Raw genomic sequence first — 25,447 nt, 5'->3', positions numbered from 1 at the left:
CTGAAACCAAAACGTTTTGGTTTCGGGCCGAAATTTAGGCCGAAATCCTGTAAAAATATGATTATGATTTCGTTTTTTTTTAATTTCGACCAAAATGTCAAAAAAATCAGTGTAAATTTCGGCGATTTCAGTGGAAATTTTGGCTATTTCGGTGAATATTTCATAAATTTCGGTGGAAACTTTGTATAAAAAGGCTAAAAACGAAATTTCAACCCAAATTTCGCCAAAATCTTGTAAAGAAACAACTTCATGTAAATTTCGTTTCAGTCGCAGCCGATACGTTTCGTTTCGGCTGAAATTTAAAACCATGCTTCTCCCGTGAGATGGCCATGGAGGAAAGCATTGCTAACATGTAATTTTCGATGAGGCTAATTATGAGAGGAGGCCAGTGAAAGAAAAAGCTAAATGGTAGCCGTAAGTGTCTTTGCTACTAGAGTGAACGTATTTGTGAAGTCAATCTCTTGTTGATGAAGGAAACATTTGACCACAACCAGTGTCTTATGTCTTTCAAGGGAACCATCAGCTCAAAGTTTAGTTTTAAAGACCCATATGCAACTCATGATATTGCTTGTAGAAGGAACAACCGGTGTCCATGTGTTATTCAGTTAGCAGTAGTAAGAAGGCATAAGGCACGGGGATGGAGCTTGAGGATGGTTAGTGGTGGATGATGATGCATCCTGAATGATGTCATGGTAACTAGGGGGCTAGTCAGATTTCACAACATTAATGCGATCCCTCGAATGATGTCATGGTAACTAGGGGGCCAGTCAGAATTCCTCCTAAGTTCAGGTAACTCAGCTTGATCTGGAGTGATAGTCCCATTTCCACGACATTTCAATGTTTTAGCTCGGCTACCCTGATATGTTTAGGTGTGTGAGGGCATGTGATAAAGTGACGAATACTGCTCTTGGAGGCTGGGAATCATCAAATGAGATCGGAGTTTGGCATACAGCCCATCCATAGAAATGCCTAACACACAGATGGTTAGGATCATTGGACAAATTTTGCTACAATAGGTAAGCAGATACGTCTCTTAGAGAGCCAACCCCACCACATCATTCGTTAGCATGATCCGAAGTCCTCTAATTGAATGGCTAGGAGTCCTCCAAGCTCCAACTCAAATTCCATATTTCATCCCCATCAAAAGGCATCTCTTTCTAAGGTTGTTACAAGTACAATACTCAACTCAACTCAACTCAACAAAGCCTTTGTCCCAAATTAGTTGGGGTCGGCTAAATGAATCCTTTAGAAAAATTTCATGAAGAAGGTGTTACAAGTATAATATAAAACAAATATTCTCATAATCCCATACAAACTAGAAGTTCTTATTATAAACAAACTTGAATTCGTAGTCTTAAACAAACTACAATCCCTAATTATAAACAAATTAAAATTCTTAAACTTAAAAAAACTAAAATTCACAATCTTTAACAAGCTAAAATTTTCAATCTTAAACTAACTAAAATTCTTAATCTCAAACAAACTAGGATTCTTAGCTATTGTAGAATATCAAACCAAACAACTTTCATGCCTATGTCATCATAATATCATGCTAATGCCAACATCATCATGAATTCATGATGTACAAGGGGTCACACATCGTTCTATGCAGCTCAAGGAGGGAGGAACCAGGTTCGTGACTACTTGGTTCTGAACCACTTGAAAAACCAAATGATTAAAGAGTGGCTCAAATGCAAAGTGCAAACTGCACCTCAAGCGCCCAAGTGAAGCTTATGCATGAAGAAGAGGAGATGAATCAATCCTCACAATTCTCGTGAATTTTACTCGTGGTGGCCAAACATTCCAAGGCCCTATTTGTATTGTAGGAATATTTTGGAAAGGAAAAACTTTTCCAGTATTTCCTGCTTTTCCATTGTTTGATAAATGAAGGAAAAAAAAAACTTGAACAAGAGTGGTTCAAGTTTTATTTAGAGGGGGCTTCAATTTATGATGATATCTCTCTAAATAAGCCATAACCATATAATTTTCCTCTAAACCATGAATAGGAAAAAAATTCCTAAGAAAAAAAAAAAGTTCTGCCAAAAATGTTTTTCCTGCAATCCAAATAGGGATTAAAGTTTAAAACATTTCCATCAGAAGGGAAGATTGGCTTGCAGATCTTGCACATGTGTAAAGACTTTATATTAGTAAATGATCAAGCCTGGCAGAAGTAATCAAACTTGATTTGGGGCTCAGAGTAGTTTGTAGAGAGTATTTTCGATGCAATTATAGAATTGGCAGCTTCTGAGAAATGAACACCATCCCAACTTACATATCGCAATCCCTCTCCACAAACTTGGTAGCTGGTTTGACCGCATGTAACATTAATGTTGTAGTTGTATGGAGGTCCACCATAGCCACAACACGCCGTTAACGGATTTGTGAAACCTAAGGAGACAATGATATGTCAATATGTAAGGCCAAAAACTCTAAGTATCTCACAATTGCGAAGCTGCGAATGAGAAAACAGATTCTTGAAACTATACTGGTGACTAGACACAATAAGAACCATGGTCTTCTAAATTTGAATTGTATAACAGTTTAAAATCCAGAGCCTAATATGGGTAAACACTTCAAAGTAAAAAATATACACAGATTTTAATGGCCCATCAACATATAAGGTGGAAATATCATAAAACTATGGCAAAGAGATAAAGAAAAAATTTTCGTACTTCAGATTTATGATTTGACATTATGCTTACCATATTTTGCAAAATTGGCAATGAGATCGTACTTGATGGCGTATATATCAACATAAACGATGGTGGCATCCTTCAGTTCAGATCTCATTTCTTCACAGAGATCATGCAATCCAACATTAAAAGCTTTCGCAGCATCGTTGAAGGACTTAATGCATCCACACACATCAAGATCTCCGTTAGCTTTCTTAAATAAGGAAAGCTTTTGAGGCAGACAGCCCAAGGGCCCAGTATTGTGTATCCAAAATTTCTTGCCACCATGTTCATATATAGTCTGCATTGAATACAAAAAGAAATAACACCCATCTCAGTTATTCAAAAGTCTACAAAAAGCCTCACTTGGGTCTCTCGAAAGTCAAAATGATCAAACTAACGACAATCCTAAATTTGCATTCCAACCGTTCTGATTTTCAACCAAAATGATCAAAATTTTTGAAAGTATTTCCCCAACAAGAGTGCTAGAGGATTTGTAAATTTCATCTATATGTCCTGTTCCAATCTATTGTAAGAAAACCCATTTAAAAGGTAAGCTTCTCAGGAGAGCTAGTTTGTTGCAATCTTCATGCTCATGAAAAGAACTAAGAATAGTGTACAATCTATGATCAATCAAATAAAAACAAGGATTAATATTACTGAAAAAGGAGAAGGGGTGAAGGAATACGAGAATGTGAGAGGTGTAAGAGACTGCTAACTCTCAATATCAGTAATAGATAAAAATAGAGGCCACGTTGTTTCAGAAACCTCTACTATGTGGGGAATGGTCAATAAACAATTCGCCATAACTTTGATTGAAACCACGGCTCAATCTTCAGGGGTTCTACACCCCAACTTTTATGTTGCGGGTTTATCCAGCTGTACTACAAAAAAATAACTAAAATTAAAAATCCTACTTTCGACAGCTTAGTTCCTAAATGTCCTTTGGAAGGCAAAAAAGAAAACTGCTCCCACTTAACATAGCTTACTATTGTTAGGGAAGCCTTATAAGCTCTCTCAAATCAATAGACACGACTAGCTTCTGTATGATAACATCTCCATTTCAAAAAAAAAAACATCTACATTTTTCAGTGCTCTGTAACAAAGCCAAACAGCTAATCCTTTCGTGGTTCAACCTCTTCTCTGCCATAGATACTCATATGCAGCAAGAAGGAAAGGATTGGCATAAAAGAACAAAACACAGGACCTAGAGCAGAACATTGACATTAACAATCTGTTGGGACAAAATTGGTATGATATAAAATCGAATTATGGAGATGCATACGATCGAAGTAGGAAACACATGACGAATATGTAATGGAGTACAGAAACAAGGAATTGGGAAAGGCAAGCCAATTAAGGATTTATCTTAAAGGCTTTTATTTCCCTACTCTTGCAGGTGGCTACATGAAATAAAGTCGCAAAGACACAATGCCCACAACTATTGATCAAGGGCCGCAGCCTAAGTTCAATTGCGAAGAGGGGTGTTCATTATTCGGTTAAAACCGAATAACCGAACCGAACCGAACCGAATTGGTTCGGTCGGTTCGGTTCCGTTTTTTCCCTTTTCGGTTCGGTTTCGGTTTTTTTTTTTGGCAATTCGGTTATTCGGTTTCGGTTTCGGTTATCTCAAAAAAAAAATTCAGTTAACAGAAATAACTGAACTTATGATAAAAACCATTATTTTTTCAAAAAAAAGTGTGATATGGGCACTCCAAAGGATGATCAAAACCGTCCATTTGATTGATCACAACTTAATTAGGTTGTGCTCAAAAAATCATTTTGATTGGATGATCCTAGCCCTCCGATCGAAACCAAGATTTTGCTTTTTTCCCTCTTTTTCTCTCACTATTCGGTTATTCGGTTATAACCGAATTTTTAATCGGTTCGGTTTCGGTTCGGTTTTGCAAATTTTCGGTTCGGTTCGGTTACCAAAATTTGATAACCGAAATTATTTCGGTTATCAAATTTCGGTTATTTCGGTTCGGTTATAACCGAATGACCACCCCTAATTGCGAACCAATATGTCTCTTTGAATAACACAATTTTGTATATTAAAAATAAAAGTATTTTGAAAATATCCATCATAACCATCCATATCATAAAATAGCAAGAATCTAACTTCACTTAAACCAACCATAGCTGGTGACTTGCATGATCTCTCACCTTCTGACTTCAATAAACAACCCAAACATCCTTTTCAAAAATAAACAACCCAAACATGTGTTGTCATGCTCTTCAACTTACATTGACTACTGGCATCAATATCTTTAACTTTCATCCCCTAAGGCCATTTTTGACTACCATGAAAAACTATTCCTTGGAATATTGGTGTCCCCAATTGTGTGAGAAAGGCCGACAAAGTGGGAGAGGGGAGACCTGACTTAGTAGTAGACCAAGCATAAAAAATCCCTAAAAATAGTGAAAAAATTACCTACACTTAAAATTGATTTTTTATTTTCCTAATTTTAGGAGCTTTTAATGCCCTCTCACTCCCATCTTCTCAAATTTCTCTCTCCGGCCAATCTCTCAGAACTGGCCGGACAAATATTCCATGGAATATTTTCTCAAGGGTGCCAAATATGGCCTAAGCATTTAGGCCAAGTCCCTCACATAAAGCATGGGCACCTTCATAAAAAAGCAATGTTTTGGTCTTCTAAAAATTATGAGAAGTAACTTATGAGTGATGTAGTAGATGGAAAAACAGCATTAGTAATCAATAACTACCCAGAAAAGCCAAAACTCACCTTAACAGCATTCTTTATTTCCTGAAGGGTGGATGGGATTCTTTCAATGACTTGTGCATAAGTCATGTGTTTAGAGAAGGCATTAGAGAGATCATTCTGTCCGATGTCAAACGAGTAAAGTGCATTATGGAACGCGCCATCATCAATGAAATATCTCGAATCTGAAATATAACTTACAAATACTTTCAAAATTTAATCTTTTAAGACAATGAAATATCCAAGCTACACAAAGCATCCATAATCAAGAGAATAATGCAGAAAGGAAGCCTCCTCATCCCAGCTTGCAAATCATATGAAGTTGATGAGAGCAATGGAAGCACATTGTTTTAAATTTCAAAAAAAGAGAGACAAAGGTACAAACAAAATATGCAATTGAATTCTATTTGTTAATCGATATTGCACCTCTGTCAAAGCTGTTGATTCTGTAAATACTAATAAATTACAGAGAAAATTGTCTAAATATATAAATACTGTTTTATGAATAAATTGGAAAGATAAAATTGCAGTTTGTAGCCTAATGGGTGGAATGAGCAGGTTGGGAAATGTATAATAGCTAAATATGGGTAATTTGGGTCTATCTTCGTTAATGCATTACGCTGATAGACATCAGTCATTGTGACTGGTTGGCTTCATTGTATCTTGGAGGCAATTCGAGGAAACCCGGTGCACACCTGTTCTCCAACTGGTGAGGGCGAAAATTATCTTAAGGAAAGCGACAATTGTAACACACCTTGAAGCATCTTATTCTACGTAGCCACCACCACTGACAAAATCCCCCACGCCCAACATATTTCTATATATGAGGGGTTGGTCTCTGCTTCCAACAAACTAATCGTAAGGCGGGCAGTAGAAAATCCAGCTCCACAATGGACAATCGAGGTAAGGTTAGATTAGTATAATTTCTAATAGATCTAGAAAATCATTTTGATTAGATCTATTAAGTGATGAAGTCATTCTAGATCCTAAAAGTTTCAAAATAATACTTTCAGGGATCTGAAATGCTACATTGATAATACTGATTGATATTTTAAAAAGTTCAGAGTTCAGACAGTAACGCCACACCTCGTCCAGTTTCAAGAATGCGAGCTTTGAACCGAAGGAATTGAAGGACTTGAATATTCAAAGAAAAAGGAACAAATTCAGGTAGAGTGGCTGAACCAATTACAGCAAAATTTACTCCCATTGAAAAATCTGAACCAACAGACTCTAGATATGGGCTCAAATAACTCATATTCAAACTTTCGCCTGCAGGGAAAAAAAAACTTATCAAGAAAAATGATTGGAATAATCTCAATAAAATGCTAATAATAATGTCACCTAAATAGGATTTGCTAGGGTCCATCGCAAAAGGCATTTCGCAGTGTTGCATGACAAAGCGGCTACATAGGCTCACTTTCCAACAGATTTTGTTATTATTCATGAGGTGGCTCACTTTCCAACAGATTTTGTTATTATTCATGAGGTGGCTGCTCTGTAATGCAACAGACGTTCCGCGAAATGCCTTTTGCGATGGATAATTCTATAATGATGGGATTTGCTAGGCAATTTCGCAGCCGGCTTTTGCATGTGAGAACATCCACAAAGGTTAACATTTTGACTTATTTTGTCTTATTCATTAAATTCACCTGAGGTGGATGTTCTCACATGCAAAAGCCAGCTGAGAAATGGTCCTAGCAAGTCCCTAAATAATTTATCATTTTACTAAACTAAAAAAATGATTTGTTCCTTTAATCTTCACTTTATAAATTAAAGTAAAATTGTTGAGACCTCCACTGAGTTGTTGATTCAACCCAACTTGTTGTATCATCGTCAAGGAATGATAGTTATATAAAAAAGAAAGAAAATGGGTTTGACAAACCCTGTGACTGAGCCTATTCATCTGGCATCAGCATGATATGGACCGTCCATCTAGTGGACCCCATGCTGGAAATACCATATCCAAGAAATCCCACCTCGGATAAGAGGAGTAAAATTGGATTTTAGGATCATCACTCTTACTAGTGTTATTCCTGGCCTGGCTATGGCATCTCCATGATAGCACTCACAGATGAACGGTCAGATCGCTTGAGTGGGCCCAATCAAGAGGTTGTAAAATATAGGTTGAGAAAAGGAAGTGATATCCACACACCCTGTTTTGATAATGACACTCCTTATCTCATTAAGGGTAACACCATTCTGATCGACTGATGATATCATATTACAGATAGAGGAAAACGTGGCATTATTGAAAAGAGGGAGTGGGGATATAACAAAATGGAAGAAGAAGAAGAAAGAGATGCGAAGGTACATACAGAGGAAATCGATGAGTAGGCGGCCGTCGGAGAGACGGCCGGTAGATCGACGGAAGAAGAGACGGCCGTTGGGCAGATTGACTGGGAATCCGAGGCCGGCGACGAGGCCTCCGGTGTCCGAGTTTGAGTCTCCGAAATTGAAAATGATAGGCTTTTTCACGCATTTCGATTGGGTTTTGATGGGAAATAATAAGATCGATATTAATAGCAGAACCGAAAGATGAACAAAAACCACTCCTTTTCTCCCCATCTTTCTTTCTCAATTATAGAGTGGATACGGAGAGTGTTGTTCTGGTGTGTGTATGATGCACGTGAAGAGATAGAGAGATATTTATAATATAAAAGTCTATATGGGCCCACCCACGTGCCATCTTCCCTTCCAAATGGACTGCTAGGAAAAAAAGTGAAGGCCCATATTCAAATTCTACGGTCAGGATCAACACTAACAATCAATTATAGTGTCCCACACTAGGGTGCTGTTTGTTTTAACACATTCATTCGATAACATAATTTTGGGAAGTTGAAAGCATCAGCGTGAGAATATACATGAATGAACTTCATAAATATAGTGTGAAGGACCGATCCAGACACAAGTCCTATTTATTATGGACTTGTGAGTTACTGAGTTGTGGCTACCTGTTGCTTTCACAAGACACTCGGTGTGAAATGAATATAATATTCCCACACCTTTGTTTCAATAATGCCACTCTACTTTTTACTTCATATTCCTCTTTTAAAATTGTGCATTTTGCAAATTATTAAAATCATTCAAAGCTACTTAGAAAAAGACTAAGTGCGTAGTGTCATTGTTGAATCAAGGGTGTGAAAATATCATTTATCAGAGTGAAAATTAGAGCCACAATAATAATGCCTCGTTGTTTTTCTTGCTTCAGTTAGATGAGGGTCAGTGCCTTTGCGTGAAGAAATATAGAAGAGTGTCCGATAATAAGAGAAGCAGTTGACAATTGGGCCAGAAGAAAATCCTTCTGTATTTGAAATCCATTGACGAAAATAAAAAACTCCTCAGGTCCAACATGAAGAATCCCCACAAGACTAAACCATGCCTATTGACCAGATGAAGTGAGAAAAGACTAAAAAAAGTTGACCAAATATTCCCCAAAGGTTGGCAGTTTCAGCCGCAGCAGAATAAATTAGAAAAAATAAACTCGGGGGCATTCCAATTGATGTAGTTCGGTTACTATAACCTAGTAACACAAGTATGGTACAGTTCGGCAAACAGATTGAAGGCTCGCACTCGCACCTGCACCCACTCTATTGAATATAGCACTGATCCGCTCACATTCGCACCCACCTTCCTCAATACACTGACCCATGCAAACTTTAGCAACTAGATTGCTGAAGAAGAGTATGCACACTACATCTGCTCTACTGGCGAGGAGTTCCATCCGTGGAAACAATGCCTGATTTATTAAGCGTCAATGGTTTCGGATTGATGGGAATAGTCCCTATAGTTAAAATCTCAGAGGAAGGTTCACCATACCCACTAACCTTGACAGGCATAACATTAAAAGGCACATTGCCTACGGTCACAGATCCTGAATTGCTAGTGTTGCCTCCCTTGGAATCAATAGAGAGAGAGCCGAACTTCATAACAGAAGTCACATCATGCTTAGTGTCCTTTTTAATAGACGAATCAGTGGCATCGAGTTTCACGGTGACATGTTTGTCATTTAATACTGTCTTGCCTGAGCTGTTTGGATCATTAGGTTTGGTGGGTTTCTCAGCTGCCACCAGGGGTTGGTTGATGTTGCCATTCGGTTTGCTGGAGGGCACAAACGAGGGTAAAAACTTACCAAGTATAATGGACTTCTCATCCTGTATATTCTTCTGTCGTTTTTCATAGTAAATAAAATCATCCAGTATAGATGTCTTCAATGGGTAACTTTTAAAATTACTCAGCATCTCCATGCCCTGCATATACATTATCTGCACACGAAGGCGGGTATGTTAAGTATCTCGTGGATTTGCAAGCCAAAACTAGTCATCAATAGTACTAGACTACTAGTAGATGACAATAAGCAGATAGAAAACATTTTCAAGGTTAAAAGCCTCGAGCTGTAGTTGGATATTTTGAATTTCTTTTCTGAGATTTATAAACATTCATTGGATTTTCTCAGTAATCGTCTCACCATTTTCTAAACACTTCCAAATAAAAAATTGAATGATAGAATAAAGCCTCAAGAATATAGGCAGATACCAACACTATTACCAGGAAGTCTCTGGGATGTAGAAAATGCTACAAAATAAGAATATAAAACAAAAAACTTGCCTATAATTTTAGATGATAAAAGACAAAACAAAAAAACTCGCCTAGAATTTTAGGTGATAAAAGCCATTAAAAGACCCCTATGACAAAAACATGAATTCAATTAGACCTCCACATGTTATTTCAACAGACGAAGCAGCCTATTTTGGATCATAGAAGCCATAACATCCCTCCTAGGACAAAAACATGTGAACAATTATAATTTCACATGCTCTTGCAGTTGGGAAGTTTACCATTAAAGAATCAGCATGCTGTTTCAGGTCTTAACCACGTCATGGAAAGGAAAGCAAACAAAAAGGTCAGCCCCCTAGAATTCCACATGTTCCTTCAGAAGGGCAAGCTTACTATTATAACCATAGTTTCATAACTCCACCACGTCATCTCCCTTGTGCCTTGGCCGCATTCTGTGTTTTGCCTTGGCCATGTTCCGCATTTTTCCCTACAAAGTCAATAAAAACTCCTTTGGCTCTCCCCAAGTTACGTCCATGTCAACAGAGTACTCAGCCAGGTCAATCCAGTACTTGACCGCATCGTGTCAAGTTGACTAGGATTTTCTTCGGCCCCGTTTTGAACCACATCCGCATTTTGAAGCAATGATAAAAACATCAGTATGCTGTTTTGAATGATAGAAGTCAATGGCATTAACACCCTTGCTGGGACAAAAAAGGGTGGTCAATTACAATTCCACATGTTCATTAAAGACGGAAAGGTTCCTATTAAAACATCAGCATGCTATTTTGGGTCCTAGACTTGGGAGGGAAAAGAAAGCAAAGGAAAAGGTAAGCCCCAAGAATACATAAACTCCAGGCTTAAAATGATTTTTTCCAGACAGATTTGGGAAGACTGAAGTTGTTACATACTAAGAGCCTTCAATTGGTAGCCTAGAGGTCAGGGTTTGAAACTTAATCCTTACCTATCAAAAGAGTTCTACAGAGCCATCTTTAAAAAAAGTTGCCCTAATAAATTCTAAATGCTTTTCCAGAAAGGGAGCATATAGGCAGAAGTAGCAGATATCAGAAAGGGTATCATAAGTTGGAAGCTAAACTTCCAAATCAAAGGTTCGTGTATCATATTCTGGGAAGTTTGGAGCTTAAGAATTGTTTCTAATTCAGATTAACACTAACGTATATTCCCAAATCAAAATAAACAGTACATAATAACCAAAAGCAGCTAGAATTTTCATAAAGATACAAAGTTTTAAAAATAATTCATATATAAAAATTAACTCATCCAAGTAATGTTCCAACAATAGGTTCTAATCAAAGGAGAAATTAACTAACTAATCAAATAAATCAGATCTCAATATAATTAGGTCAAACTAATGTTTAACTATGGCACAAAAGGTGTCCAACAGGATATAAGGCTAAAATAACAACACATAATAACCAAAAGTAGCTAATTTTTTCATAAAGATCCAAGGCTTTAAAAATAATTCATCAATTAAAATCAACTCATCAGGTGCTAATCAAAGAGAAAATCAACTAACTAATCAAATAAATCATATCTATATATAATTATGTCAAAATCATGTCTAACAATGGCCCAAAAAGGTGTCTAATAGGATATAAGGCTAATGGGTATGAGGCAAGGGAAACAAAAAGAGAATTATTAGGGTTATGGTTGAGTTGAAATTCAAGGGAAATATATGAGGCCAACAGGAAAAGAAATAATGTATTCGTACCTGGGATGACATTTTGTCTCCCGTCCCTGCATCCTCAGGTCAAGCAATTAAGCTTACTAATAAAGGCTCGATCTAAAGCTTTCCTGGAGCCTTCTGCTGGTTCCATCTCATCATTCTCTCTTTCTAGTTCACCTCCTTCAGACCCTTGGCTTCGTTGCTTTCTTCAGCGCAAACTATGGCCCAGCAAACAGAGCTAAGTGCTTCTATCCCGCACCTTCGGCTAAAGAAAGATGGGCATAGAAGCCGTTTAGCTCATTATCGAGGCGTCCTCTTGTTGCAGATGGTCTCCAAGAGAGGGGAGAGAGATAGCTACTGTCGAGAGGGGGGGGTATCTACTGTCAAGAGGCAAGGAGCTGATCTCAGCCAAGAAGAAGAGAGAGAAAGAATAGAGAATCAAGATCAAGAAAAGGAAATCATGATTAAGAAAGAAACCATAATCAAGATAAAAAAAGGGTGAAAGCTAAGGGTAGAAAGGGGAGTTATGAACCCAGACGGAAAGGGTGAAGAAGGAAATGGAGAAAAGAAGAGAAAAAGATAAATGGGACTAGAAAGAGAGAAGGAAATAAAAAGGAGAGAAGGCGAAAAGAATGTAAGAAGAAAGAAGGGTTATGGGGTAACGGCTTATAGTCCCAACCGAGAGAGGATGAGGAGAAGAAGAGTGAAATGGGAGGGAAGGAAGCAAAGGGAAATAGATGGAAAGAGTCTCCAAGTCGTGAGCGAGGGGTGGGGAAGATGCGTGGACTGGAAAGGGGACGCCCAATGTGTGTGTGTGTGGTGGTGGTGGTGGGGGTGGGGTGCGTGGGTGCGTGGGGAAGGAGCGGGGGGATTCCTTTTTCAATTTGTCCAAATTAGCTTTTTAGGTTGGGGTTCATGTTATTGATATGGAAGGCCAAGAGGTTTAAAGAAAAGGTATTAAAAAGGGTTTAAGGAAGATTTAGGAGTTTAGCCAATAGGAAATAAGAAATAAGTTGGTCAGGGCTAAAGGCTATAAAAATATCGGTTTTAAAAGGAAAAGTCGGCCATGGTATTGCTGTGGGGGGAGGGGAGGGGATTCCTTTTTCGATTTTTCCTGTGAAACAACTGGTTACTCCAAAAGCATAAGCTGTTGGAGAAGACGTTATTTAATCTTTTATACAATAACACTCCCCTTCACGTGTGCCCCTCTTTTTAGGGTCGGCCTACATGTGGCACATGTGGCCCTCTTTTGGGTTTGACCATTGCATGTGGATTTTTGCTATCAAGAAGGTTTGAACACAGGACCTTTGGCTCTAATACCCTGTGAAACAACCGGTTACTCCAAAAGCTTAAGCTGTTGGAGAAGGCGTTATTTAATCTTTTATGCTTTATCATTTCCAAATTAGCTTTTTAATTTGGGGTTCATGGTATATAAATGGAGGGCACTAGTTTACGTCCTGGGCCCCTAGGGCTGGAAAAGAAGTTAAAAAAGGCTTCAAAAGAGGAATAAGGGGATTTAGGGGTTTAGCATGTAGGAAATAAGAAATGAGTGGGTCAGGTTAAACGGCTATAAAATATGAGTTTTAAAAGGATAAGTGTGCCATGAAAATTGCGTAAGGTGGGTCACAGGCCGATGTAGACATCCCCCCATCTAGGGTAAATAAAATGCAAATAAATGGAATAAAATACTACCTAAAATGAACATAAAACAGGACCAATAGTCCAATATTAAAAAACAACAAATCAAACAGTTAAGATGATGGCCGCATCATATCATTTGTTTCATGTTACATGTGGAGATTATTTATAACATCTACATTTTCAACATTACTTATTACATGGCTATCATTTGTATGCATTCTCCTTCACAAATAAATGCACACAAGTTCAGTGTGCAACGATGAAAAAAGTAATCAAACCTGTAAGTGTAAGAACCCTACCTCTTGTGTGTCTCTGCTATTAGTCACTGGCTTATTTTCATTGTTCTTTAATATGATGTGCCGAAAATTAGTATTTGGCACATCTTTTATTATGTGCCATTTAACAGGGAAGCTACCACTCCATGTATTTTGCTGCCAAAAATCCATGTCCTTGTGAAAATCAACACAACCAATCATCTCTGCAACACCACAAAACTGCCCACTCGCATTAACCTGCACAGGAACAAAAACAATTTATCAGTAAGGAATCAAGGGTTGAAAATGACATTCAAATGGAGAGCAAGCCACTCACAGAGAAGAAAAGAAACATAGGGCAGCTTCCAGGCTTCCCATTAGATATACTCTTTGCATCTTCATATGCAATGTCGAGCTTCTTGTTTCCATTCGGCGTGCTTGACCATACATTATATTTAATGCTCTTATGAATATCATCCTCACTATATGATTTTATCACGAAGAACTTCGCATTTCCAAAGTTAATAGGGAAGTCCTTCCTGTCATACTGATCGGCATAAATAATAATGTCCCCTTGTGAATTAGTAGCACCTGTATTTGTGGTGTAGCCTTTGACAGAAATGGGTGATGTTGATTGATTTTGAAACCTGTTAGTTCTAGGACCGTGGTTCTGCATGCCCAGAACATCCGGGCTTTCAATTCCACTGTTCAAGCCTCCACCAAATTGAAACATTGGCCTAAACTTATCTATGGCTGTCCAGCCGCGGGTGTTTGATCCAAAATCCACTAAGCCATTAGTAGCTGGCAGAACTTTTAATTGGTCCCTGAGAGAGAAAGCCCTTTCGATTGCAAAGTGATCTGCCATTTGAACTGAACCAGAAGAAACTTTATCCTGAAAGCGAATCATCAATATAAGGAGCTGCATTCAGTTACATCTTTGGAGCCATAATTGGTCAAATATATAGCCAAGGTGGTTAAAGTAATGGGGGTTAAAAAAGAAGATTAAAAAGACCCCTCTTTTTTATGAGAGAATTGACAAAAAACACCCTGAATTTCCCGTGAATTTCCCAAGCTCAAGTAAAATATTGTTCACCGATTGTATGACCCAATAGCAGAACTTTATTGAAAAGAAGAAAAGTTAAAACAACAATGACCGACCTAATGCTACCCAAAAAAAGGCAAAGCAGGTCAAGAAGGGCAAAAACAATAGGTAAAAAATAGGCGGCAAAAGAAATACAATGGAAAGTGAGCTCCTACAACTAACGCATCCAGCAAAACACCTCCTTTTAGACTGATTTGCTATTTAGTTTGCCACTTTTGTTATGCATATGTAATATACTGTGTCAATGAAATCAAAGAACAAAAAGTAAAGAAAAAGACAAAAGGAAACAAGGGACTAATCTGTGTGCGCTGTCACAAAATCTAGCATAATTCAAGATTACTTCCATGGGCTCCAAGCTATAGGGCACATGACTTGAAAGTTGAAACTTGACATGTAGGATCATCAAGTCAACTACCTATAGTTCAAATTGGTGTAAAACGGATCACATTGCCATGGTTTTGGTGGGATAAAAGCAGAATGGTTTGTTAACAAACTGAAAATAGAGCAGATTAGTCATTTCCCTTGTAAAGCGAGAGAATTTGTATAGACTATAGACCGGACCATCAAGCCTAGCATTTCATATATATATATATATATATATAGCATAAGAGAAAAGGAGAGAATTATTTGAATTTCTCCCAAAATTCTATGGAATTACACATCACTTTTTTTTACTTTTTTAAACAAAGGCATCCATTCAACCCACATATTTTCAATCCTACCCCTCCTTTATGCTTTTTAACAAGGGCACCCATTAAAGCCACATAATTTCAATCCTACCCATTTTTGGAAATATTTGAAAAAGCAAATCATGATTTGCTAGCCACCTTCTCCAAAGGCGACGTCTCACTCATCCTTTGCAATTGTATGTGTTCAGAGATTTGTCTTATTAGACGTGGTGAAAAACTGCACGGAAATACTATTTCTTGAAAGGTGGCTAGCAATAATAAGTACCGAAAGAAGCTAGCAATAATAATCATTACGTAGTATAGTTTAGGAGAGAAATTACGGACAACGGGTACCCATATATGACAATTACGGAAAAAACTACAAAGAAGAGGTATCGAAATATGACAATTACTAAAAAACTACTTTTCCTTAGTAATTTTTTGAGGATATTACGAATTCAGCACACCTTTAAAAATATTTACGAATTCCAGGCACCTTAAGAGGAACAACATATTATGGAAACCTCTATAGATTGGAGGGCTAGGATCAGCCTATGGAAATGATTTTACGGACACAACGTATTAATGTTGTGTTCCATCACATGGACGGTTTGGATCAACCTCTGATGTGGTCCGAACAGTTCTTTGTTGGGGTTTTTTACTATATATATATATATATATAAGAAAAAGAGAGAAAGAAAAGGATCGCCTTACTATTGGTTTCTTTTCTATTGAAGCCCGTTAGGGCTTACCGTATTCCCCTTCATATACATCTTAATATTCTTTTTGGATCTATTGTTAGGCTGCATTTTCCTTCTTTACTCATAGTACTTGAATTAATAGGAAAGGTCTAATTTGGAGCTTCAGTCATTTACAAGGATACTTTACTCAATCATAGAAATGTAGTCTTGTTTCCATCAATGTGTTTTTTTTTTCCTTGAATGGAAATGGCTGCTGAAAGAATGGCTGTTTCCATCAATGTGTCTGCAAAAAATAGAAGGGTTGCGGCAAATATATGCATTTAAGAAAAAACCATACCTTTGTAACATGTGATGAAGTTGACGGGGGGACACTACTGAAGGGAACAGTGCCATGTGATGTGGACCGGCTGCTTTGTGATGCAATAGCCGAGGACTGGATCAGACGTGAAGAAGTCTGAGAAGGCTTAGTTCTGGCATCCCCTGAGTTAGCTTTTGGCGGAGGCGTGGCTATAACAGCAGATGTTGGTGGAGGGATATGTTTCGAACCTGCATTATCGGATATACTACCACTAGACGCACCCGAATGAAACAAAGTAGGGTCGGGAGAAATATCCGCTCTAGACTGGACAATAACTGGGAAATAAGGAGAAGAAACTGGGTGCTGATAAGCCGGGACAGTGTAATACTGTTGAGCTCCTACAAACTGGGCATCAACTCCTATGACAGCACCAGGTATGTAAGGATTGTAAGGGTTGTAAGGAGACTCCGCATATCCATAGCTAGGTGTGTAATATACATAAGGCAAACTTTCAGTTTTCAGACCCTGCAACAAAATCATGGGGAATTGGGAAGAATAAGATATGATCAATGCCAATTTCCAATATATCAGCTGTCTCAATTGAGAAAAACTGAAATTCAAAACTTACCGTGTAATGGAGATCTTGACCATCTGACCCAAAAAAACTATGGTGGTCATCCCATTCGCCGGGTGATTCAAATCCTATGCATAGTAACCAAAATGCAAGAGTGAACCACTACTGCGAGACGTAAATCAAACAGAAGCATGAGATGTGGGGTTGAAAAGATACCTGTACAATAATACCCATAATAGTTGGTAGCAGCAGGATAGTATGGACCCTGATCAACAATGAGCTCGGGTGCCACTTCATTATCCATGACATCAGTTTCTTCGAGAGGTGGGGTAGCTGTCAAATGTGGGTTTGAATTGGCACCTTGAATCTGAGAGCAAAATAATGATGGAAATATTTATAAGTGTCAGCATTGTAATATGCGAGACAAATTTTAAGGTTCTAAAGGAATCCTATTTGTTTGGCAATTGACATAAGCCAGTCATACAATCAACTCAAAACTGGAAAGGCATAGGGTTTCAGTATCCATGCATATTAAAGCTTCCAAGATTAGTTTTAAGGGAAACATACTACTAGATAACAATGATTCAGAAAAAATGCCGGAAAGCATAGTTGTTTTTCAGTTAATGAGCCACTGAATGTTACAAAATTGACAACATTTTCCAACGTGTACTGCAGAAAACGGTTGATCTATTCCATTTTTAACGTCTATTAGTTTTAAATTTTTATAGAAAATTAAAGTTCTTAATATTTACCATGCGATCCTACCGTCTTATGTATGATCAAATTCAATTTTTGAACTTTTTGAAAGATAAAATGATGAACTATAAAAATAAATGAAAAATTACCATAATTGTTTCCGCAGGTCTTCCTTCAGAACCATTGTCACCGCCACCCCTGTAGTGGAAGTTAGAATAAATGTCAAGAACTCAAGGTATAAGTGAGATTTCCATGGGAAAAAAAAAACAGCCCAGATCACAGTCATGTAAAATGAGCACAGAGATCATTAAAGAAAGCAATAATTCCAAACCCATAACACTTTTTCATAAAACACCGTGACTAAAAAAAAGAAAACAGAGCAAACTGAGCTCCAGAAAGATTATAAAACCCAGAGAAACATATAAAATCAGAATAACAAACAAAATGCATGACATGGGGATAGGTATAACGTCTGGATTACATCTTTTTCAAAAAGAGATCCGCTTCAAAGTGGGTCAAGGTAGGAATATTTGGTTCTAGTACGACTTATGATGTGGGGAAACGCCTCTCAAGGTTAAGTTTCCACACCTTTTCCTGGTGGCTTCGCATCCGGGGTGCTTGGTCAAAGATTCACTCGAGAGGCGAGATCGCAGTATTAGCTAAAGATTTCAGTTCAGCGGGAATTCCTTCAATAGATAGATTGACAGGGTGGCAAGCTTCACGGAAGGGCTAGGCACGGTTTTTGTAAAGAGAAATGGAGAGGATAGGAGGGTGCGATCCTGGGAATCAGGTGGTGCTTTCTTGGTTCTATCGTTCTATTAGTACTTGATGCTGATTCCGTCCACCTCGCCAGGATGCAAGAGCTTGGAGATCCCCAGCTCCCCCTGAGTGTGTGCATTTGAATGGACTGTGTGCCTCAACAAAATTCTCACTATGGACCATCTGAGAAGCCCGAGGATGACCACCGTTGACTATTGCACCCTCAACCTCGAGGCGAAAGAGACAGTAGATCATAGGTTTATTCATTGCAGTTTTGCATGGGATGTCTAATTCTATATGTTTCACCTGCTCAATGCTGTTTGGACTCAATTGGCCTACATTGAGTATCTATTTGGGAGCCGGTGCCTTCCCCTATGGCCTTAAGGGACCGAGTGCTTTGGAGCTTGGTACTACTGACAATGGCAACATGATGGAGCTTATGGTAATAAAGGAACAATCACGTGTCTAAAGGAGTTTCCAAAGGATTCTGCAACTGCCAACATATTTCCCATTGATAGTGTGGTGGACTTGTGTGTTGATGGATTTCAAGGGTGTTACGGAAAACTATAGGAAGATCTTGGGATGAGGTCCAATTAAGCAAAATACCGCAAAACAGGATGACCTAAAGAGCAAGTTGAACCCCAGATAGTTGACAGCTTTGCCACACATCCTTAATTTGAAATTGGTTGACACCTCTGCCACGCATCCTTATTTAAAATTTGATAGGTCCAGCTTGTGGAATCCTGGGTCAACGGGCATAAGTGGTCTGCTTCGTGACCATAGCAGGATCACGAGGTGAATTTTCTTGAGACCATTGGGACAGAAATATGGAACTATGGTAGAGGTTCAGGCCATATTAACAGATATTTACTAATATATGCAAAAAAGGGATTTGGCCCACACTATAATGGAAGGATGTAACAGATTCCATAAATGTCACCAATTGGATAGTTAATGGATCATATTTCCCCTGGAGAAGTGAAGACACAATTCAAGAAATCCTCGCTAGAGTCGAGGGTCACGTAGTCAAATTTTAGCATCTTTGGAAATCTGCCAATAACGAGGCTGACAAGTTAGCTCGCCCTGGAGCTAATAGAAGTGCCTTGGAAGTCTTCGATTTTATTCCCTTTGAGTGGTTTCAATTAATATGTCTTTCTTTGTTTATTTTTACTGACCATCTCAGTCCCCGACCTTTGGCCCGCTTTTTTGAATGAAAATAGTAACTATTCAAAAAAAAATGTATTGCAGTAAGCTTGGAAATTAATAATTAACAATAACGTAAATTATTACGACCAACTAGAGAAATACAACTGACGGAGACAATAGAGACAGTTAACAATCAAGTTATTCCAATTGTAGAAATTATTGTAACCAACTCTCGAGATAGTTTAATAGGCTGAAGTTAGTTACAAGATGCAGTTTCTTGCAACAGGCATCAAAATCTAGTTTGGAAGGTAATTTTACAAGAGTTCAGGGAATTCAAAGACATGTAATGTCTGATCATAACCATGTCTATAAGCCAGAATAAAACCTATTTGTACCAACTTCATGTACATACACTATAGCAAAGCTTAGAATAACCAGAGGAACACCCAAACTCCAACACCAAAACAAAAGGTGAACCATACAGAGCACAAAAAAATCAACAATTAGTTCACCAGTCCCCTCTCTACAATTAATTATCAACTATTACATGAAGCAGGTAATCAATTGTGACATACCAAAACTGTAAAATCAATATCTTCCAGTAAATTCTCTCCGAAAAAAGATCAACAACAATAAGAAACAAAAGAAAAGAAAAGAAAACAGCTCACAAAAGTTTGAAAACCTGGTGCTTAAAAAGGCCTCCTGATTTTCCAAACAGCTACTTCAAGACAAAGCCCACAAGTTTAAATCTTAAATCAAGCAACCTCAAAAACTTATATGCAATGATGAATGGCGAATAAAGAAAAATTTTGAAAAAGAGAGAAAGACAAAACAACTTTTAACAAATAACCTCCAATGGAATATAAAATGAACTACTATTGTCAGAAAAATTAAATCATGAATTTAACCAACTGTTTAATTACGAACTAGTGTCTTCCAACAAATAATGTTCAGACAGAAATTCCCATATAATGCAAAAAAAAAAAAAAAAAAGACTAGACAATATAACTCCAAAGAACTCATACTGATGGCAACTATAAGTCTATAACTACAAACCATTTCTGTCAGAGAATAGCAATCAAATCACAAAGTTCAACAACCAACACAGAAAATAAACACACACACAAAAAAGACATTGAATCACTGAAACAAAAAAAAGTCATAATTTCTCAAGCAGTAACTAAATTTAGCTGCTATATTACTCATGTCGGACAATATCAGCTCAGAAACCCTAAAACAAAATGGAGAAAAACCCAGCACAGAATTCAACAGAAATAGGAAAAGAAAAACTTGATAACAGGAATTCTAACATTAAAAAGAAAACCCAGAAAAGAATTCAACAAAACTGGATACAAAACACCATCTTTATCAGAAAAAAAAAATCAACTCGGAATAATAAAAAAAAAGGGGAAGAAGGAACACACCCAAGAGGCCCTAATCCACGCCAAAAAGGAATTAAAGACCATTGGGGGGAAAACGGAGGATTTCTTTGCAGAAGAGGTGAATTTCTGCACCATTGTGAAGCAGAAAAGCCCCGAAAACTCTGACCCTAGAAAGAAGGGGTTACTTGAAAAAGGCAATTCAAGCCAGTGATTCCCAAGAAAAAACAACATTGGAATTTGAAGCGTTTAGAAGAGGGGAGCCTTGTATGTTTGTAGTTTCCTAATATAATACCCACTCTACCCTCCTCCCTTTCGAAACATCTACCTTGCCACATGCTTTTCCTAAAACGAAAGCAAGACGTTCACTCCCGCAATTTTTTCAATTTATTAGAAAAAAAAAACCTTTTACTATTTTAAAAGAGGAAATGGTTTCTGAACTTATCTGGGCTCAAGCACAGAAACAGGGTGAGGCCACATTTTTTTATGGTAGCCAAAGCATTTATTTGATGGACCCTTTCATGGATAGGGTGTCCACCAAAAATCAGCTCCATTGGATCACCTTAGGGTGTCAATTTGTGGGGCAAAAAATGGACAAGTTTGTGAAGAAAAGTATTTGTCCATTTTCGCCACACAAATGGACACCCTATGGTGATCCAATGGAGCTGATTTTTGGTAGGCACCCCATCCATGATGAGGCCTTTCAAATGAATAATTTTGATCACTCACCCTAATGCCCCCTGCTGCTCAAGCGCAAATAAGCTTATTTGCTTATTCGCGCTTGAGCGCAAAAACCCTTTTCTCATTTTTTTAAATTTACAAGAAAAGATGATTTCTTTTTTGGCTTGGATTTTCTTGAGATTGATGCTTTTTCTCTCTTTTTCTTTGTATATTAGTTATGACTGGTTTCAAATTTCTGTTTCAGAATGCGTTTTGGTCCTTCGAAATTTCGATCGAAATCCGATAAAATATATTAAACTAATATTTTATCTCGTACGAAATTTTAGGAAATATTAAATAATAAAGAAAATTGAGATTTTTTGGGTGAAAATCGTTAAATTTCTGATGAAATTTCACGAAAAACAAAATTTCGGTCTTGAAATTCATATTTCGTAACGTTTCGGCGATTTCGATCTAGACCGAAACCTGAAATTTCAGATTTCGGTCGAAATTTAAAACCATGGTTATGACCCCCTGCCGCTAGTCTACGAGATTGACAACCAAACACTACTTACCACCTTTCTACGAGGTAACTACAAGACGAGTCTCCTCCCTGATGACTACTAAAGTTATAAATCATCACTACTCCAGGACGTAGCTACCTGTAACCAAACTGAATCGGCTCGGTCTTCAGCTTAAAATTCATGCATTGTTCAATTCAACCAAGGTAAAGGTCCTAAAGGAGGACAATAAAGACCAAAACAATTTTATGTGATTCTTTAAAAGGATTAATATAGGCACCCTTATAATTAATTGAGGTTGATAAAACTATATAAGCAGGGTGGCCAATCCCAAGGACAACTTATTCCTGGATTTATCTGCACGAAGAACAGAGCTATTATGGCTTCTTCCATCCATGTTAGTTTGTCTTATTTGATGGATGGAGTTCTCTAAATTTATGAGTGATAATATTATCTCCCTTGTTTATTAGTGTAGAAATATACTATTAAGCTGATTTCTCTAAGAGGAGAGGCAAGATTTGTACCTGCATTGTTCTATGTCAAGGCTCCAATGGTTCTGTAGACTCGTATGGACACTTCATGCTATATATGAGAAGGATGATAACAATGGGCATGAGCTTAGAATCTTGTGTTACATCGTGTGAGACTACAAAGCATGGGTAAAAGCATTGCATCGGATCGGATGTCACGATCAATGAGATTCACCACTTGTCAATGTTACATCATCCAATAGAATTTCTTCTCACTTTGCTCTACTGGACAATGTATGTTGATAATGCACCATAGCTGAAAATTCCAGCTTCAGAAGTCTAAGAGGATAGAGGATAGGCCCCCCAAGTAATGTTTAAATTACTGGTATGGTGTTTTACTTAAGGTCAATGAGCTTGATTAAAAGAAAATGTTAACTTAGGGCTAAGCTTGTAACTCAATTGGAAGTGCTCAATGTGATTCAAGTGAATTTGTTTGAGGTAACTTGAGATGTCTTTCTAGGAAAGGAACAACTATTTTAGTTTGCTACAAAAATCATGAGGAACCCTCTTAAATGTAAATCCTAAATGAACAAGAGAACCTATATGATTCCTAAAGTTCCTTGATGGGCAGCCTAAGTTTATGCAAAGTTTGCAAAGCCCTCATATGTTGAGAGAAAATATATATATATATATATAGGGAAATGTGTGCGTACTCGGTCGAGTAGATAAGCTTATCTACTCGGTCGGGTTAAAAACAGTGGGGGCCCACATTTTTGGGGTGATCCAAACCATTCATTTGAAAGGCCCTTACCTAGATAGGGTGTCCACCAAAAATCAGCCCCATAGGATCATCCTAACCCATCCAACAGTGGAGGGAAAAATGGGCAGATTTGTGGACAAGCTGTGTTTGTCCATTTTTTCCCATTTTTCCCTCCACTGTTGGATGGGTTAGGATGATCCTATGGGGCTGATTTTTGGTGGACACCCTATCTAGGTAAGGGCCTTTCAAATGAATGGTTTGGATCACCCCAAAAATGTGGGCCCCCACTGTTTTTAACCCGACCGAGTAGATAAGCTTATCTACTCGACCGAGTACGCACACCTTTCCCATATATATATATATATATATATATATTGGAAGTGATCAATGAGATTCAGGTCCAAAGGATCATCCTAACCCTTCCATTTATGGAGGTAAAAAATGGGCATATTTATGGAGATTTATAACCATCCATTTCAACCTCCACAAATGGAAGGGTTAGGATGATCCTATGAAGTTGATTTTTTGGGCACACCCTATCTATGTGAGGGCCTATCAAATGAATGCTTTGGATCATCCAAACAAAGTGGGCCCCTTTTGTTTTTAAGCGCCACCTCATATAAGCTATATGAGGTGACACCTTAGGAACTCCATTCTCATAGAGATATATATATATATATATATATATATATATATATATATATATATATATATATATATATATAGAGAGAGAGAGAGAGAGAGAGAGAGAGAGAGAGAGAGAGAGAGAGAGAGAGAGAGAGAGAGAGAGAGAGAGAGAGAGAAAAAAAAAACGTGTATATATATTGAGTAAGTTAGGCTTGATGCATCACTTATAATGGACTTCCGAAAGTATAGGGGAAATTATCTTTATGAATTTTAGCTTCATTATTGTTAAACTCTAAGGGTGCTCTTAAATTTAAGGTAAAAAGGATTATGTGAAGTGGGGAAAAAATTAAGATTAGTACTGTTTAAATTTTCCTTAAAAAACATGGGAATTCTTTATCTTGGAAAATATTTTAATGGAAAGTAAATTCACCAAATACTGGAAAACTTTTCTCTGAAGAAATATTTGAAGAAAATTTGTCCTTGCATCCAAACAGCTCTTAAATATATTTTTATGGCCAACTACAGCTTCCTTTTCACACCATATATTGAAAATATGTTAAAATCACATGATGAGCAAACTAAGATTAAACACATTGAATCTTATAAGGCATCTCCAGTCAAGAGTAACCACCCTAGTCAGCAATTAAATCCAATATAATTATAAACCCCTTCATATATTATAGAAAGATATTGGGCGCGTTTGGCTACCATGATTGTTTTCCCTAGCTTACCCAATGGTGAGGGACGATGGGAGAGGATAGATACTAGAGGGATTGACTGAGAAATTAGGAAACAAAAAACTTACTCAAAATATTATCAACATTTTCCCAATTTTTAGCCCCTTATCATCCTCATTTCAGCTGTGCCCTCTCAAATCTCTCCCACCACTTGGAGACACTAATTTATCATGAAAAAAAATTCCGCTACCAGACATGGCCATTACTATCAATAAACCCCTTTAGTTTTCAGAATTACCGTCACCCTTAATGTGCTTCTAGAGTTGCTTGTTTTTTTTTGGTAGTGTTTACAGGACTACAAAAATCAGTAGTTTTAGCAATTCTTTTCATGGTGGGAAACCTACATCACAGAAATCAGAGACCTAATTCACCTTTTGCGTGACAACGTCCATATGCGTGACTTTCTCCATCCACCTTTCAAATGTCAAAAAATGAATAGAACCCAATGGGAATACATCTTAAATGGTGTGAGATTTAGAAGAAAACGATAGTTGAGAAGAAGAAAATAACGAAATTGATAAGATGAATCACACCTCATATATCTCTCAGCACCTCAAATATTTCTCACACCCTCTCCCCATTTTCTCCCGACAGAAGAATCTCAAATCAACTGCACACACTCTTCAGTGACTCCTTTGTTTCTATCCACATTTGTGTTATCACCATGGATCTTCAATTTCCCAATTTCGTTTTTCAAACCACATTAGTCATTCTCTGTTCTTTGCAATATCCCTCACTAATGGAGGAACAGAGAGATGCCCACAACGTCGAAATCCCTCTCAACGAAGACCATAAACAGAGAAAACTTGCGGCAACCAATG

General features: G+C 37.6%; 2 protein-coding genes across 2 annotated transcripts; both read right to left on the bottom strand.

The window, feature by feature from the left end:
- Positions 1 to 1,939: 1,939 nt before the first annotated feature.
- On the bottom strand, positions 1,940 to 8,033 carry LOC143852546 (GDSL esterase/lipase LIP-4-like). Its single transcript, XM_077361969.1, has 5 exons — positions 7,711 to 8,033; positions 6,482 to 6,664; positions 5,420 to 5,580; positions 2,703 to 2,973; positions 1,940 to 2,388 (listed from the first exon to the last, which is right to left on the bottom strand). The coding sequence occupies exons 1-5, from the start codon at positions 7,958 to 7,960 to the stop codon at positions 2,156 to 2,158; spliced, it is 1,098 nt and encodes a 365-aa protein (XP_077218084.1). The 5' UTR covers positions 7,961 to 8,033; the 3' UTR covers positions 1,940 to 2,155.
- A 650-nt stretch (positions 8,034 to 8,683) lies between these two features.
- On the bottom strand, positions 8,684 to 21,209 carry LOC143852545 (YTH domain-containing protein ECT4-like). The gene is made up of 8 exons (XM_077361968.1): positions 20,897 to 21,209; positions 17,717 to 17,765; positions 17,088 to 17,238; positions 16,926 to 16,999; positions 16,337 to 16,822; positions 13,866 to 14,420; positions 13,574 to 13,786; positions 8,684 to 9,657 (listed from the first exon to the last, which is right to left on the bottom strand). The coding sequence occupies exons 2-8, from the start codon at positions 17,717 to 17,719 to the stop codon at positions 9,097 to 9,099; spliced, it is 2,043 nt and encodes a 680-aa protein (XP_077218083.1). The 5' UTR covers positions 17,720 to 17,765; positions 20,897 to 21,209; the 3' UTR covers positions 8,684 to 9,096.
- Positions 21,210 to 25,447: the final 4,238 nt, after the last annotated feature.

Source organism: Tasmannia lanceolata, unplaced genomic scaffold (assembly GCF_043159265.1).
Source record: "Tasmannia lanceolata isolate RefF3 unplaced genomic scaffold, GAP_Taslan_0.1 ptg000019l, whole genome shotgun sequence".
Taxonomy (NCBI): domain Eukaryota; kingdom Viridiplantae; phylum Streptophyta; class Magnoliopsida; order Canellales; family Winteraceae; genus Tasmannia; species Tasmannia lanceolata.
The sequence above is the reverse complement of the archived record's forward strand: the minus strand, read 5'-3'. Positions and strand labels throughout refer to the sequence as shown.